Source organism: Anomaloglossus baeobatrachus, chromosome 3, assembly GCF_048569485.1.
Source record: "Anomaloglossus baeobatrachus isolate aAnoBae1 chromosome 3, aAnoBae1.hap1, whole genome shotgun sequence".
In the NCBI taxonomy this organism is placed as follows: domain Eukaryota; kingdom Metazoa; phylum Chordata; class Amphibia; order Anura; family Aromobatidae; genus Anomaloglossus; species Anomaloglossus baeobatrachus.
Window position 1 is genome coordinate 44,248,188 of NC_134355.1, and position 16,324 is coordinate 44,264,511.

The following is a 16,324-nucleotide window of genomic DNA, read 5'->3' on the forward strand; positions in this document are numbered from 1 at the left end:
CACTGGACCAGAGAGAAGAGGCACCGGACCGGAGACCAGCGACACCCATCGGACCCATACGTTCTACACAGCGGCCTGTGCTCTTTTATGCAGTATTCTAGAACGCTGTATATAAGAGCCCACTGGTGGTGGCTGTAGCTTATATTCGCCAAACCTGGTGACAGGTTCGATATAACTGTTCACGATAACAATAATTTTGACCAGGGATGCACAAACTTTTGCATGCCAGTGTAGAAAAGAGTTCTTTTCTAAGTAGATTTTTTTAAGTCCAAAAATATTATTTAATATGGACTTTGTTAAAATGTTATATAAAATATTTTACAAAAAAAGTGTACCTCTAAATTCAGAATATGCGTACAAGGGGGAACACTATTTCTGGAAATTATATGACTTGTAGCCTGTATTATCAAGGTTCTCTCTAACTTTAGCTGCCATGATACAGATGTGAGGGATGTCTGCTCCCCTGTATCTACAGTTAGGTCCAGAAATATTTGGACAGTGACACAATTTTCGCGAGTTGGGCTCTGCATGCCACCACATTGGATTTGAAATGAAATCTCTACAACAGAATTCAAGTGCAGATTGTAACGTTTAATTTGAAGGTTTGAACAAAAATATCTGATAGAAATTGTAGGAATTGTACACATTTCTTTACAAACACTCCACATTTTAGGAGGTCAAAAGTAATTGGACAAGTAAATCAAACCCCAAAAAAAATTTTTTATTTTCAATATTTTGTTGCGAATCCTTTGGAGGCAATCACTGCCTTAAGTCTGGAACCCATGGACATCACCAAACGCTGGGTTTCCTCCTTCTTAATGCTTTGCCAGGCCTTTACAGCCGCAGCCTTCAGGTCTTGCTTGTTTGTGGGTCTTTCCGTCTTAAGTCTGGATTTGAGCAAGTGAAATGCATGCTCAATTGGGTTAAGATCTGGTGATTGACTTGGCCATTGCAGAATGTTCCACTTTTTTGCACTCATGAACTCCTGGGTAGCTTTGGCTGTATGCTTGGGGTCATTGTCCATCTGTACTATGAAGCGCCGTCCGATCAACTTTGTGGCATTTGGCTGAATCTGGGCTGAAAGTATATCCCGGTACACTTCAGAATTCATCCGGCTACTCGTCTGCTGTTATGTCATCAATAAACACAAGTGACCCAGTGCCATTGAAAGCCATGCATGCCCATGCCATCACGTTGCCTCCACCATGTTTTACAGAGGATGTGGTGTGCCTTGGATCATGTGCCGTTCCATTTCTTCTCCAAACTTTTTTCTTCCCATCATTCTGGTACAGGTTGATCTTGGTCTCATCTGTCCATAGAATACTTTTCCAGAACTGAGCTGGCTTCATGAGGTGTTTTTCAGCAAATTTAACTCTGGCCTGTCTATTTTTGGAATTGATGAATGGTTTGCATCTAGATGTGAACCCTTTGTATTTACTTTCATGGAGTCTTCTCTTTACTGTTGACTTAGAGACAGATACACCTACTTCACTGAGAGTGTTCTGGACTTCAGTTGATGTTGTGAACGGGTTCTTCTTCACCAAAGAAAGTATGCGGCGATCATCCACCACTGTTGTCATCCGTGGACGCCCAGGCCTTTTTGAGTTCCCAAGCTCACCAGTCAATTCCTTTTTTCTCAGAATGTACCCGACTGTTGATTTTGCTACTCCAAGCATGTCTGCTATCTCTCTGATGGATTTTTTCTTTTTTTTCAGCCTCAGGATGTTCTGCTTCACCTCAATTGAGAGTTCCTTAGACCGCATGTTGTCTGGTCACAGCAACAGCTTCCAAATGCAAAACCACACACCTGTAATCAACCCCAGACCTTTTAACTACATTGATTACAGGTTAACGAGGGAGACGCCTTCAGAGTTAATTGCAGCCCTTAGAGTCCCTTGTCCAATTACTTTTGGTCCCTTGAAAAAGAGGAGGCTATGCATTACAGAGCTATGATTCCTAAACCCTTTCTCCGATTTGGATGTGAAAACTCTCATATTGCAGCTGGGAGTGTGCACTTTCAGCCCATATTATATATATAATTGTATTTCTGAACATGTTTTTGTAAACAGCTAAAATAACAAAACTTGTGTCACTGTCCAAATATTTCTGGACCTAACTGTATGTAGCACATGTTCAGAAGCAGCAGCAGAATGGAGGACATTACACAGCAGTACTGAGCTGTGTAACTGTGAATCCATGACAGGGAAGAAATAAAACACTTTCTAAAAAGCAGAAGCCTCTACATGTGTCTGTCCCTAAGCAGCTGCTTCCTCCTCTTCGTAGACTCGATACCTCAGTGAGGGAATGTCCACGTCCACTCAAGGTGGATTGGATTGTTGACAGTGTACGCAGTGTTGTATTTATATTGTGCATATATTTTATATACCATAAATTATTTTTTTCCTTTATAGAATGCCACAAATAATGAATGGAATGTTGTAATTTCTTACTTTTTATCCCCATATAATTTATATACTTTGTTTTTTTTTACAATTTTAAAGTTAAAGAAAATACAGGAAAATATAAAACCAACAAAATAGTTTACTAAACAAAAGATTCTTACAGCATAACAATGAATCGCCAAAATGAGGATCATTTACAATATATTTTGAGGAGCTAAAGACATATTGAACTGAATTTATTTGCACTATTATGAATGTGTTTTCTTTTTTAAAAGGATTTTCCACTTGGTAAAATTGATGGCCCATCTTTAAAAAAAAAAGTTGCCACTTCCACTGATCTCTATGGAAATGGCCAACACAGCCGAGCGACGTACTCTACCACGTCCGGCCGTCCCAAAGAGAATGAAAGGAGCAGACGAGCGCTCACTCAACCTCCGCTCTATTCAGACGGTGTTGTTCAGAGTGCCGTTCTCAAGATAACTCGGGGTCACAACGGTGAGACACCAAGGTATCAATAAATTAATCCCTACCGATATAGAATAACTTAATAACCTAGTGCAAACCCCTTAACAATATGACATCAATTTTAACCAACTGGAAGGCGACTTTAAAAACATAAAAATGCATTGGCGTACAGGGATAATTTCCGGATAATTTGGCTTTCAATAGGTGCAATATTATGACCCATATGGCATCTAGTAAACCCTATGTAAACACAAAAGTCCTACTACAGAAATGACATCTCCACGTATTGGCTTGGCAAATTCTATTAGTTTTGGGTCATTAAACGGGTTTTCTACTTTTACAAAAGTGGTCCCCAAACAATGGTACCAATGTAAAATAACAACAAACAGATAGTACTCACCCTTTGAGGGCTGAGCACCAGCTCTCCACCGCTGCTCCTGTCCCCGGGATTTGGGTGCTGTGTCAAGGAGTTAAGCGTCTCTAACCATGTAAAAGGAGCAGAGGTGGAGAGCAGACACTGCATCCGGCACTACCTGTCTGTTATGGAGAGCAACGTTCTCTCCCGGCTTAGAGCAGTCACGGATAACGATGCCTTATCTGACATGAGAAGGTCATGGGTTAGGGTTATATTGGCTGACGGCCAGCTCAGCCTAATGAAACCAGGTAAAGGTCTGTCAATCAACATGATGTCGGTAGTGACCCCCCCCATCAACAAAGCAGAGCGGAAAAAGACTGACCCGAAGGGAGTAGGGGAATCGCCGATAGGAATATTCATCGCATGCAAGAACAGGAAGTTAGTTAGCAAGTACTTCCTGATAAGTGCTTAAACCCATAGAGAAAAAAAAGGCCCATACATTCCCTTTAAATCTACAGCCAAATGTGGCTCTTTAAATTGCCAACATTCAACATTAAAATGATGTTATGTTCTAGGGTTCCTAACTCTATCCTAGCAATCATTGTATCATAAAAAATGTATTCGCTATAGGCAACACATCCAAGAAAAACTACCTTATCCTCACAGGTCTCCGAAAAACCTGTAGAGTAATGTAAGGGAACATTAGTGTCAATAAAAATTAACAGCAGGAGGGAGCGAAGACATTTGTTGATCTCTACCAGAACCAATCAAAGTGATTCGTCGATGTGATTCAAGACTGATCGGACAGATACGTCGATCTCTAGTAGGTCAGATGGGAGAGACATGGCAATCTCTAATACGAGGAGAGATCAGATAGACACGGCAATCTCTAATAGGACAGATCGGAGAGATACGTTGATCTCTACCAGAACCAATCAGTGATTCGTCGAGATCTCTCACAAGACAGATCAGAGAGATATGTTGATGTCTAGTAGGCCAGATCACAGAGATACGTCAATCTCTAGTAGGAGAGATACGTCAATCTCTAGTACGACAGATCAGAGGTATGTTGATCTCTATTACGACAGATATGACGATCCCTAGAACAGATCAGAGAGGTATGTTGATCTCTAGTAGGGCAGTAGGCCAGATGAGAGAGATACGTCGATCTCTAGTAGGACAGATCGGAGAGATACGTCGATCTCTAGTAGGACAGGTCAGGGTAATTTGTCGTTCTCTACCAGAACAGATCGGAGAGATTTGCCAATCTCTAAACAAGCCTAAAAACATTTACAGTCAAATTTGAAAAAAGTTTGCAACTTTTTCGTTAACACTTGGCAGAAGGTAATGAATGCACTTGTTTTTGAAGTCTCTAGTATTTACTTTGGGAGATCATCGAAATATTCAAAATTGTGAAAAAAAGTTTTTGTTTCTGAAGGTTCAACTTGCTGACAAGACCCCTCACTTTTCAGTAGTAGATTCCCCCCAGTCGTTTTAGTCTTTATTGCTTGGCTGTGCCAAAGAGTAGAATTGTGGCCCTTGCAGCACAGTACATCGATGGCGATTACAGAGCCCAATGTTTTGACTTGAACATTTGTCAAGGGCGCGTTACACGCGTGCCGATACTGACATCGTATGAGCTTGATTAGGTCGTATAAACAACTTTTTAAAACTGTAAAATTTTCTTCATTTGTAGGCTCATTGAAATGTCCAGGTTTTCTGGCAGACGATTCATCCTTTTCCGAGTCGTCGGTGCTAGATCTGGTTTCAGAATCTTCATCGGGGTCTTCACTATCAGAGGCGGATGAAGTATTTTCTGACTTGAGATCTGTTAGGCTTTCATTTGATTCTGAGATTAGTTGGCTACATTTAGAAGACTGTCCACAATTGCTTTCCATTCTGCTAATGGGAGGACTTATCTGCTCAGCTTTGATTGACGGTGAACCATCATTGTGGTCAAGTCGATTGTTGGCATGAGGTTCTTTTTCATTGTTTGGAAATATGGCCTGCGTGGAAGTGGTGGAACGATTAACACCTTGTTCTGTTCCCATTTGGGGCTTAGCAGTAAAGCCTGTATTGCGCATACCTGATGACCAACTTTTTTCAGCTTGACGAATGTTGCGTTGAGTCAATCCCTGATTAGGTTTTATACATTCCTCCATTAAAATGTTACAAAGTGTACCCTGAGATTTTCCCTTCCAGGGCTTTGTTTGGCAGGAAGCATTTTTTTTACCGAACATGGGATAGGTCCCCACAGCTTGGCATTTAGTATTAAAGAAAGCATCGGTGTTCATAGCCTTTTCTGCCATTCTGGACTTCCCCATCGCTAATAGACTTGTACTCGGAAGTACAATATGTAAATGTGATGGCGAGACTTGCTGCATGAAGGTGTCCCTAGTGTCAGATGTTTGTGGATAGAACAGAATATTGCTTGATGCACCTTCACTTATATTTTCGACCTCCAGATCATCGCTTGAGGACTTCCTTCTCCTTTTTGCGCCTTTTTGTCCCACCATATCGGAAGGTAAAATGTCAGCCGCGAATAAGGTGGGAATAGCGTGAGGCCTGAGCCTTCGTTTTGTCCCCTCGTGGAAGTATTGATCGTCAGTAAAATGTTTCGAGCACAACCTAAAAGTGCCCCATTTATTCTGAGCGTGTATTTTATCAACCAGCTCTTCAACATTCGGAAAGTTTTCCGGGGACTGTCTCAGCCACAATTTTATTCCTTCTTTATCTTTGGGAAAAACGTGGAGAATAACTTTTGAGTCTTTTTGCTTCCATGTGTTAAAACAACCTTTAATGATACATGAAGGCATTGCTGAAGTTTAGGTATGAGCTTTTCAACCGACCTGTAACATAAAAAATACACTATTATAATTTTTTTATTTTATTTCTAAGGATTTCATTTTTATTATTCTTTCCAAGACTTACCCGAAATTATAGTTTTTAGGAAGGAAAAGGTGATTTTACAGAGATTTTCTGTAGTCAAAACAATCTGAAATAAAGAAAAGAAACATTTTTACAACTTTGTTTTATATTTTTTGGGGTTTTAATTTTTATTTAATAAAGTTAGACATACAGTACAGACCAAAAGTTTGGACACACCTTCTCATTCAAAAGAGTTTTCTTTACTCTCATGAAAATTGTAGATTCATATTGAAGGCATCAAAACTAAGAGTTAACACACGTGGAATGAAATACTTAACAAAAAAGTGTGAAACAACTGAAAATATGTCTTATGTTCTAGGTTCTTCAAAGTAGCCGCCTTTTGCTTTGATTACTGCTTTGCACACTCTTGGCATTCTCTTGGTGAGCTTCAAGAGGTAGTCACTGGAAATGGACTTCCAACAGTCTTGAAGGAGTTCCCAGAGATGCTTAGCACTTGTTGGCCCTTTTGCCTTCACTCTGCGGTCCAGCTCACCCCAAACCATCTCGATTGGGATCAGGTCTGGTGACTGTGGAGGCCACGTCATCTGGCGTAGCACCCCATCACTCTCCTTCTTAATCAAATAGCCCTTACACAGCCTGGAGGTGTTTTTAGGGTCATTGTCCTGTTGAAAAATAAATGATGGTCCAACTAAACGCAAACCGGATGGAATAGCATGCCACTGCAAGATGTTGTGGCAGCCATGCTGGTTCAGAATGCCTTCAATTTTGAATAAATCCCCAACAGTGTCAGCAGCAAAGCACCCCCACACCATCACACCTCCTCCTCCATGCTTCACGGTGGGAACCAGGCATGTAGAGTCCATCCGTTCACCTTTTCTGGGTCGCACAAAGACATGGTGGTTGGATCCAAAGAGCTCAAATTTGGACTCATCAGACCAAAGAACAGATTTCCACTGGTCTAATGTCCATTCCTTAATTCATTCTTTAGCCCAAACAAGTCTCTTCTGCTTGTTGCCTGTCCTTAACAGTGGTTTCCTAGCAGCTATTTTACCATGAAGGGCTGCTGCACAAAGTCCCCTCTTAACAGCTATTCTAGAGATGTGTCTGCTGCTAGAACTCTGTGTGGCATTGACCTGGTCTCTAATCTGAGCTGCTGTTAACCTGCGATTTGTGAGGCTGGTGACTCAGATAAACTTATCCTCCACTGCAGAGGTGACTCTTGGTCTTCCTTTCCTGGGGCGGTCCTCATGTGAGCCAGTTTCTTTGTAGCATCTGATGGTTTTTGCCACTGCACTTGGGGACACTTTCAAAGTTTTCCCAATTTTTCAGACTGACTGACCTTTTCTTAAAGTAATAATGATGGCCACTCGTTTTTCTTTACTTAGCTGCTGTTTTCTTGGTGATAGTCCTAATGAATACCCTGTTAGAATTTGTATTATCAGCTGTGTATCCACCAGACTTCTGCACAACACAACTGATGGACCCAACCCCATTTATAAGGCAAGAAATCCCACTTAGTAAACCAGACAGGGCACACCTGTGAAGTGAAAACTATTTCCGGTGACTATCCCTTGAAGCTAATCAAGAGAATGCCAAGAGTGTGCAAAGCACTAATCAAAGCAAAAGGTGGCTACTTTGAAGAACCTAGAATATAAGACATATTTTCAGTTGTTGCACACTTTTTTGGTAAGTATTTCATTCCACATGTGTTAATTTATAGTTTTGATGCCTTCAATGTGAATCTACAATTTTCAGAGTCATGAAAATAAAGAAAACTCTTTGAATGAGAAGATGTGTCCAAACTTTTGGTCTGTACTGTATATAAAAAAAAAAATCTAGTTACCTTTATTTGTTCTTTTCGGACGAAATCCAAACCACAAGTGTCCACACTCTCAAATTAGAATACAATATAATCCTGTAATAAAATAAAAATAAAGTACACATTCGAATGGTGGCATGGAGTCAAGTATTATTCGTAGGCCTAAAGTCCAAAAAACTAGTAAGACTTTGGCCCATGTTTATTCATTCATGCCAGTTTTTGGGTGCAAACGGAGCAAAAGTCGAAAAATATATAGCATGCCAATTTCGAACGAAAATGTATAAACGTTTCAGGCAAAAGTAAGATTGATCTAAAACCTTAAAGAAATGTTTATTGCGATAAGGAAAACCGGCAAAGATCTAAGCTTGCTCCTATGGTGTCGGCTGAGACTTTTTGATGCTTTTTCAGAGCAGAAATTTGGACAGTTTCGGCTCCAAAAACACCTAAAAACCCTCCTTAACTAGGTTTTAAACATCCAAAATTCACAGTCCGGGAACGGATCAGATATGAGTCTCCTGGCCTGAACTCAACAACCACATATGGGTTCAGATCAGGACCCTCGGTCACTTTGGCCATCACGGTCCGAACTCCCAATGTGTGGATAATGTGCCAAATTACGATGCTTGTGACTTGGAATAATTTTGGCACAATTTACTCCCAACGCATTTTTGTTCCATTTGATGCTTAGTAGTCCACAGTAACCAGTGAAGCAACAAGGTATTCTCCGCATCTCCGCTTGTATCAATTGTTTGTCAGTAATTTTGGCAAAGTTGGAGCGGAACAATTAACCTTTCTGGATCGATATTGTAAAACAGACAAAGAAAAGTTGGCTGCAAATCTAAAATGTATTGTGAAGGTATCGTGCAACCAACCAATCATGACCTACACATTTTTGCGCACCGGCGGTAGAATGAAAGCATCGACTACTAAGGTTTTCATAAATTACAATTTTTGGATCACCATCACCCCCATGAAGGTGTTAAGTCGTTGTCATACAATGGTAGAGTTGGAAGGGACCTCAAGGGCCATCGGGGTCAACCCTATGCGAGTGCAGGTTTGTCGATGAGTGTGCAATTTTTAGAACATTGAGCTGAGGAGTGTAAAGCCCCTGCTGTTATTTGCCGACGTCTATGCAGAATCTTTTCCGGTCTGCACGTCCGGCTTCATCTTCCGAGGAGAAGCATAAAAGCTGACGATAAATCACAGGGTGGCTTCACCAACTGGGATCTCTCCGCAAAGTTGAAAGAGCAAAATGAGAAGGTACGCGGTGCATGTGTCCAGCCATGGCTGCTGTCAGAGGTACATGTTGCATAGCGGGGTCTCCAGAAACGCCATCGTATGATCTTTGGGCACAGATTAACCAATTTACATGGAATAAAAATATTATTATACAATATTTTGTGGGGTAAATCCTTTTCAAGAGCATATTTAATGTTTTTTTAACAGGTTTTCTGATAATTCATCATATATAACCTCTTAAAAAAGAGAATTTTGTTACTTACCGTAAATTCTTTTTCTTATAGTTCCGACATGGGAGACCCAGACCATGGGTGTATAGCTTCTGCCTCCGGAGGACACACAAAGTACTACACTCAAACGTGTAGCTCCTCCCTCCTAGCATATACACCCCCTGGTAGCCAGTCCTAGCCAGTTTAGTGCAAAAGCTGAAGGAGGACATCCACCCACAAGAAGAGAAAGAGCAAAACCCGGAACAACCGGGACCTCTGTCTACAACAACAGCCGGTGATAACACACGGAACAAGAAACCTGCCAACAGGCAACAGGGAGGGTGCTGGGTCTCCCATGTCGGAACTATAAGAAAAAGAATTTACGGTAAGTAACAAAATTCTCTTTTTCTTTATCGTTCCTATGGGAGACCCAGACCATGGGACGTTCTAAAGCAGTCCATGGGTGGGAATAAACAGAAAAACTGAGAAGTAGGCGAAACCTAACTTCACAAATGGGCGACAGCCGCCTGAAGGATGCGTCTGCCCAAACTCGCATCTGCCGAAGCAAGAGCATGCACTTGGTAGTGCTTCGAAAAGGTATGCAGACTAGTCCAAGTGGCAGTCTGACAGACCTGCTGAGCCGTAGCCTGGGCCTGAAAGCCTAAGAGGCACCGACAGCTCTGGTCAAGTGTGCCTTGATCCCCGGCGGGAGAGGCACTTGAGTACACTGGTAGGTATCGGAAATGGCCGACCTAAACCAACGAGCCAGGGTCGGCTTAAATGCCGAAAGGCCCTTACGCTGACCAGCGGTCAGCACAAGAGAGAGGTGCACCGCCTAAGAACAGCGGTGCGAGACACATAGATCCGAAGCGCCCGCACCAGATCCAGAGTATGCAACGCCCTTTCAAAGCGATGAACAGGAGCCGGACAAAAGGAAGGCAGGGAAAATGCCCCGGTTAAGGTGGAAACAGCAACCACCCTAGGGAGAAAGTCCGGAGTCGGACGGAGAACCACCTTGTCTTGATGAAGGGAGGGCTCCGAAGAGAGTGCAGCCAAAACAGAGACTCCCTTGAGGGAAGTCATGGCCACTAGAAAGACCACTTTCTGTGAAAGACTAAACAAAGAAACCTCCCTAAGAGGCTCAAAGGGGGGTTTCCGGAAGCCGTGAGGACCGAATTAAGGTCCCATGGCTCCAAGGGCCGCCGGTAAGGCGGAATGATGTGAGATGCGCCCTGCATGAAGGAGCGCACCTGGGCCAGCCGGGCGATACGCCGCTGGCACAACACTGACAGAGCCGAGACCTGTCCCTTAAGGGAATTGAGGGATAGTCCTAGCTGCAGACCGGACTGTAGAAGGGACAGGAGGGTCGGCAAGGCCAAAAGGCCAAAGGATACTTCCGAGCTCGAGTTATAGTGGAGATGACTTCAGGAGGGATACCAGAAGTCGTCAAGATCCATGACTCAAACCAGGGCTGTGGAGTCGGTAAGCCAAACCTTCGACTCCGACTCCGACTCCTCAAATTCTCTTGCACCGACTCCAACTCCGGCTCCGGCTCCGACTCCGACTCCTACATATATTGCTTATAGTTAGGTGAAAAATTTATTGTAGTACATGAATATGTGTATGTGAACATCAGACATTTAATAATTTTTATGATACAATAATCAAGATATTTGGATAGAACATAAAATATATTTATTGGAATACAACTTTAGAACACAAAAAACTGTAATAAATTGTAAATATGTAATACACTATGTAATATACAGTAGATTACATATATATCTTGTGTGTGTATATACACTGTATATATATATATATATATATATATATATATATATATATATATATATATATATATATATATATATATTTTACATATTTACAATTTATTAGTTTTTTGTGTTCTAAAGTTGTATTCCAATAAATATTTTATGTTCTATCCAAATATCTTGATTATTGTATCATAAAAACAATTAAATGTCTGATGTTCACATTGTACTACAATAAATTTTTCACTTAAATATAAGCATTATACTAAATGTTATTATTTAGTAAAATATTCAGCACATTCTGCATTGCACTCCTGTCCCCAATTTATTATATATTTTAGGAGTCGGAGTCGGTGCATTTTATACCGACTCCGACTCCACCAAAATGAGCTCCGACTCCGACTCCGACTCCACGACTCCGACTCCACAGCCCTGACTCAAACGCCACGCCGTCAACCTGAGAGCCGCAGGTTCTGGCGGAAGGACGGACCTCGTGAGAGAAGGTCTGGACAGTCCGGGAGATGCTATGGCACCTCTACGGACAGACGGAGCAGGTCAGGGTACCAAGCTTGCCTGGGTCAGTCTGGAGTAATGAGAATGACCCGACGGCCCTCCTTTCTGATCTTGCGCAGGACTCTGGGCAAGAACTAGAGGGTGAAACACGTAAGACAGACGAAGCTGGGACCAAACTTGAACCAGTGCGTCTGCCGCAAAAACCTGAGGATCGTGGAGCCACGGTTTGACGGCTGAGACAATCTGCCTCCCAGTTTTCCACGTCTGGGATGTGGGCTGCGGATATGGTGGACTAGGAGTCCTCCGTCCACTGAAGAATGCGATGAACTTCCAACATTGCCAGGCGGCTGATGTCCCGCCCTGGAGGTTAATGTAGGCAAACGCTGTAGCGTTGTCTGACTGGACTCGAATGTGCCTGGCCGCCAACAGATGGTGAAAGGCTTAGAGAGCTAGAAACACAGCTCTGATTTCCAGCACATTGATTCAGAGGGCTGATTCGGACAGAGTCCAAGTGCCCTGCGCTCCATGGTGGAGATAAACTGCTCCCCAGCCGGATAGATTAGCATCTTGGTGAGGATCACCCGGGACGGAGCCAGGAAGGAGCGTCCCTGAGACAGAGGGGACGAAGCCACCGCTGAAAAGAGCCCCTGGTCTGTGGCGAAGCCACCGACCCGTGGAAGGAGGAAGTCCGCTTGATCCAACAGCGGAAAATATCCAGCCGCAGAGGACGCAGATGGAACTGGGCAAGGGAATTGCTTCCATTGACACCACCATCTGATCCAGCACCTGTATTAGGTGCCTGATGGAACGACGTCGACCGCCAGCGGAGGGACTGCTGTTTGACTAAGGGCAGCTTCACAAGTGCCGACAGAGTCTCGAATTGCGTCCCTGGGTATGTGAACTTCTGGGTCGAAGTCAGAGTGGACTTGGACAGAATGACAAACCACCCAAATTGGTTAGAGTGGCGAGAGTGAGCGAGGCACTCCGCTAACAGTCTGCACTGGATGAAGCCCAGACTAGAAGGCTGTCCTGGACAAAAGGATCACTGCCAACCCCTAGAGGTGCAGGACGGCAATCACAGCTGCCCCGACCTTGAGAATACTCGAGGGGCCGTGGCTAACCCCAAGGGAAGAGCCACGAATTGGACCATTCTGATTGCAAAACGTAGCCAACGCTGGTGTGAAACTGCGATTGGCACATGCAGATAGGCATCTCTGATGTCGATGGATGCTAGGGAGTCTCCTTGGGTCATTGATTGATCACAGAGACTATGCGAAACTGCCGCACCTGAACATGCTTGAGAAGCTTGAGATCCAGGTCGGAAGGCACCGCCCTCCTCGGGTAGTAGGAATAGATTTAAGCAGAAATCTCAGAACCGCTCCCAGTCGGGAACCGGTACAATCACTCCAGTGGCCTGCAAGAATGCCACAGCCTGTGAGAAGGCGGCGGCCTTGGAGCAGGGGGGAGTTGACAGAAAAAATCTGTTTGGCGGGCTGGATAGAATTCTATCCTGTAGCCGTGGGAGATGGTATCTCGCACCCACTGATCGGAGACGTGTTAAAACCATACGTCGCCAAAGTGGGAGAGCCTGTCACCGACCAAGGACGTTGCTGGCGTGGCCAGATAGCCAGGAGGAGGCTGACTTAGTGGCAGCATGTCCTGCGGTCTTCTCGTGCGCCATTTGGGTTTACGATCCTTGTCTGAGCCAGTGGACGAGGACGAGGGCTTAGAGAACGATCAGATGGAGGAACAAAAAGAACGAAACCTCGACTGATTCCTGCCCTGGACAGGTTTCCTGGTTTAGGTTTGTGGCATGGAAGAAACTCTTCCCGCCAAGAGCTTCCTTAATAATTTCATCCAGTTGTTCCCGAACAGTCTGGTCCCAGCAAAAAGGAGCCCAGCAAGGAACTTCTTTAGAAGCATCCGCCTTCCACTTCCGAAGCCCCAGAAGCCTGCGGATAGTGAGGAAATTAGCCAAGGCCACCGCAGTGCGGTGAGAGTCTCCAGCATGGCAGACATGGCATAGGATGAAAAGACTGAAGTCTGGAAGTTAAGGCAACCATTTCGGGCAAAGAGTCCCTGTGAGGGAATGCATCTCCTCTAGAGAAGCAGAGATGGCTTTGAAAGCCGCACTGCTGCAAAAGCTGGGGAGAACGAGGCCCCTGCCGCCTCCATACAGATTTGGCCAGAAGGACAACCTGGCGGACAGCAAAAGCCGTAAGTGAGGAGCCATCAGCCACTGATACAACGTCCGGGCTGAGAGTCTAAACACCGGAGGGACCACCTTTGGTGAATGAGCCCACTCCTTGACCACCTCTGGTGGAAGGGGAAAACTGTCATCAGAACCACGCTTTGGGAAGCGTTTGCCAGAGCAGACCCTGGGCTTGGTCACAGTGGCCTGAAAACTGGAGTGGTTAAGGAACACACTCCTTGTTCTCTTAGGCAAGGTAAACTGGAGTCTTTTTGCCAGAGAGGGTTGCTCCTCTGATACTGGCGGATTGAGGTCCAGTACAGAATTAATGTACAGTGGGATCCTTAGAGAGGTGCCATCAGCCACTGATACAACTATCCGAGCTGAAATACTAGACACCGGAGGGACCACCCTTGGGAATGAGCCCACTCCTTGACCACCTCTGGTGGAAGGGGGAAACAGTCATCAGAACCACGCTTTGGGAGCGTCTGTCAGGACAGGCTCTGGGCTTGGTCACAGTGGGCTGAAAACTGGAGTGGTTAAGGAACACACTCCTTGTTCTCTTTAAGGTATACTGATGCCTTTCTGCCAGAGGGGGATACTCCCCTGATACAGGCGGATTGAGGTCCAGTACAAATATAATGGACGCAATCAAATCATTAGCATCTGCATCACCTTCAGACAGATCAATGGTACATTAAGTAGCGTCCGAGCCCCCAGTAAAGACATCCTCCACGTCCAGTGAGTCAGCTCGTGAATCAGAGCTGCGGGACGGGGAAGGACAGGGGACCCTGCGTCTCCATTTTAGGAGGATGGGGTCTGAGACCAGATGAAGAGTCCTCTGAGAGCTTGCTGAGCGAGCCGTAGCAGCAGAAGCGCCCTGAGAAGGGGGCTAATGCATGCTCAGCCCCACCGGAGCAGCTGGAGGGACCACTGACGAGCCTCCAGGCTGAGGGACCACTGTGTTTATGTGCTCAGTACAGGCAGTACGAGTCTACATGCAGTGCATATTAAGAACAGCCTTGCAGCCTTGCTCTAATGTGAGACATGCTGCAGAAGTGGGGGCTCTGTGAGGGAATGCATCTCCAGAATGACCCCCAGCAGAGTATATAAACAGAGAATATAAGCAGCTGCACAACTGGAGGTTGTGACTTGCCAGACCGTTTAACATACATTTCTGTGCCCTCCAGTCCCCCAGCCCAGGCCCCCATTTGTCACAATGTGGTATCTCTGTGCCTATACAGACATTGAGAACGCTGAGAAAATGGCGACCGGAGCGAGGAGAGGGGGCGGGGCCTACTCTGAGAGCGGGCAAATGAGGTATACAGGGAAGGGAATCTTTCCTCAGTGAGGAGTGTCCGTTCCCTGTGATGAACAGCCGCTGGGCGGAGCCACACTGTCCCTCTGCATGACTGACATGCAGGGGGAGTGAAACCGAAACTAGGCCTCAGGCGAAGCCGGGGCCTAGATTTAAACATGCAGCCAGCGTGCAGGCACCATCGGCGCGGTTCTCCAGTGAAAACTGGAGAACCGGCCGGAAATGTTACCACAGTCATATAACACACTCCCCCCAATAAATAAAGTACAAGGGACCCCTGGAAAGACCACTTTCTGTGGTAAAAACGTCTCATACTTAGCTTTTGAGACGCAGGTGCCAGGTCCCTGGGGGGGGGGATTAAACGCTCCGTCCGACAGGATCCTGAACAGGGCTGCGGATGGAGACCGGTCTCCTGCAAAGCAGTGAGAACCGTGATGGCTCCCACTTCAAGCCAGAGCCCAGGGGATGGTGAAGGAGCGCGGCATGTGAAGGCTCCAGCCTTGTAAAATCAACCTTAACAGCACCGCCGACACAGTGGGGTGAGAAGGGACATGCCGGGAGTCCAGACTGGACCCGCTTTTCTTCCAAATCTTTGAAATCCAAAAAATCAAAAATCAGAGAATGCATGTGTGTGTGTGACCTCCTGAAACACAAAGCATTGAACTGGTTAGATTGTCATCCAGGGGGTGTATATGCTAGGAGGGAGGAGCTACACGTTTGAGTGTAGTACTTTGTGTGTCCTCCGGAGGCAGAAGCTATACACCCATGGTCTGGGTCTCCCATAGGAACGATAAAGAAATATCCTTTTGTCTTGGCCAGAGTGAATACAAAGAGTGTATGTCTGTTTATATCCTATCCAGCGTTACGCAAAGTATTGCTTTGAATAGCCGCAGCACAGAAATTACAGTGTTCCCCCTGATTACAACCGATTGCTGGGCAATACTTTGTGAACAGTTTCACGGCACCGAAAATGTATGTAGACAAAAAGGAGTAAGGCCGTAACATCAGCAAGAGACGCACATTTAGACCCTGGGAACACGAGGCATTTTTATGAAGGTTTTTTTATGCATTTTTGAGTGCAGTTTTGTCACAAAACTGCATGCAATAGTACAGTGGAAATATGGTTAACGAGAACAATCCGTTCTGGGACTG

General features: G+C 44.9%; 1 protein-coding gene across 2 annotated transcripts in view; it reads right to left on the minus strand.

Annotated features, from left to right (window-relative positions):
• The window catches only part of LOC142295997 (uncharacterized), an 89,320-nt gene that overhangs the window by 22,479 nt on the left and 50,517 nt on the right, over positions 1–16,324 (minus strand). Inside the window, exons 3-5 of one of the 2 annotated variants that reach the window (XM_075339160.1) lie at positions 7,955–8,026; positions 6,154–6,217; positions 2,545–6,071 (exon numbers count right to left, since the gene is read on the minus strand). The exons of the other annotated variant lie outside the window; for it this stretch is intronic. Of the exons in view, the coding sequence (XP_075195275.1) occupies positions 4,602–6,038 (1,437 nt within the window). The 5' untranslated portion in view covers positions 6,039–6,071; positions 6,154–6,217; positions 7,955–8,026 and the 3' untranslated portion in view covers positions 2,545–4,601. Of the gene's footprint in view, positions 1–2,544; positions 6,072–6,153; positions 6,218–7,954; positions 8,027–16,324 lie in introns of those variants that run through there. 2 annotated transcript variants of the gene reach the window in all.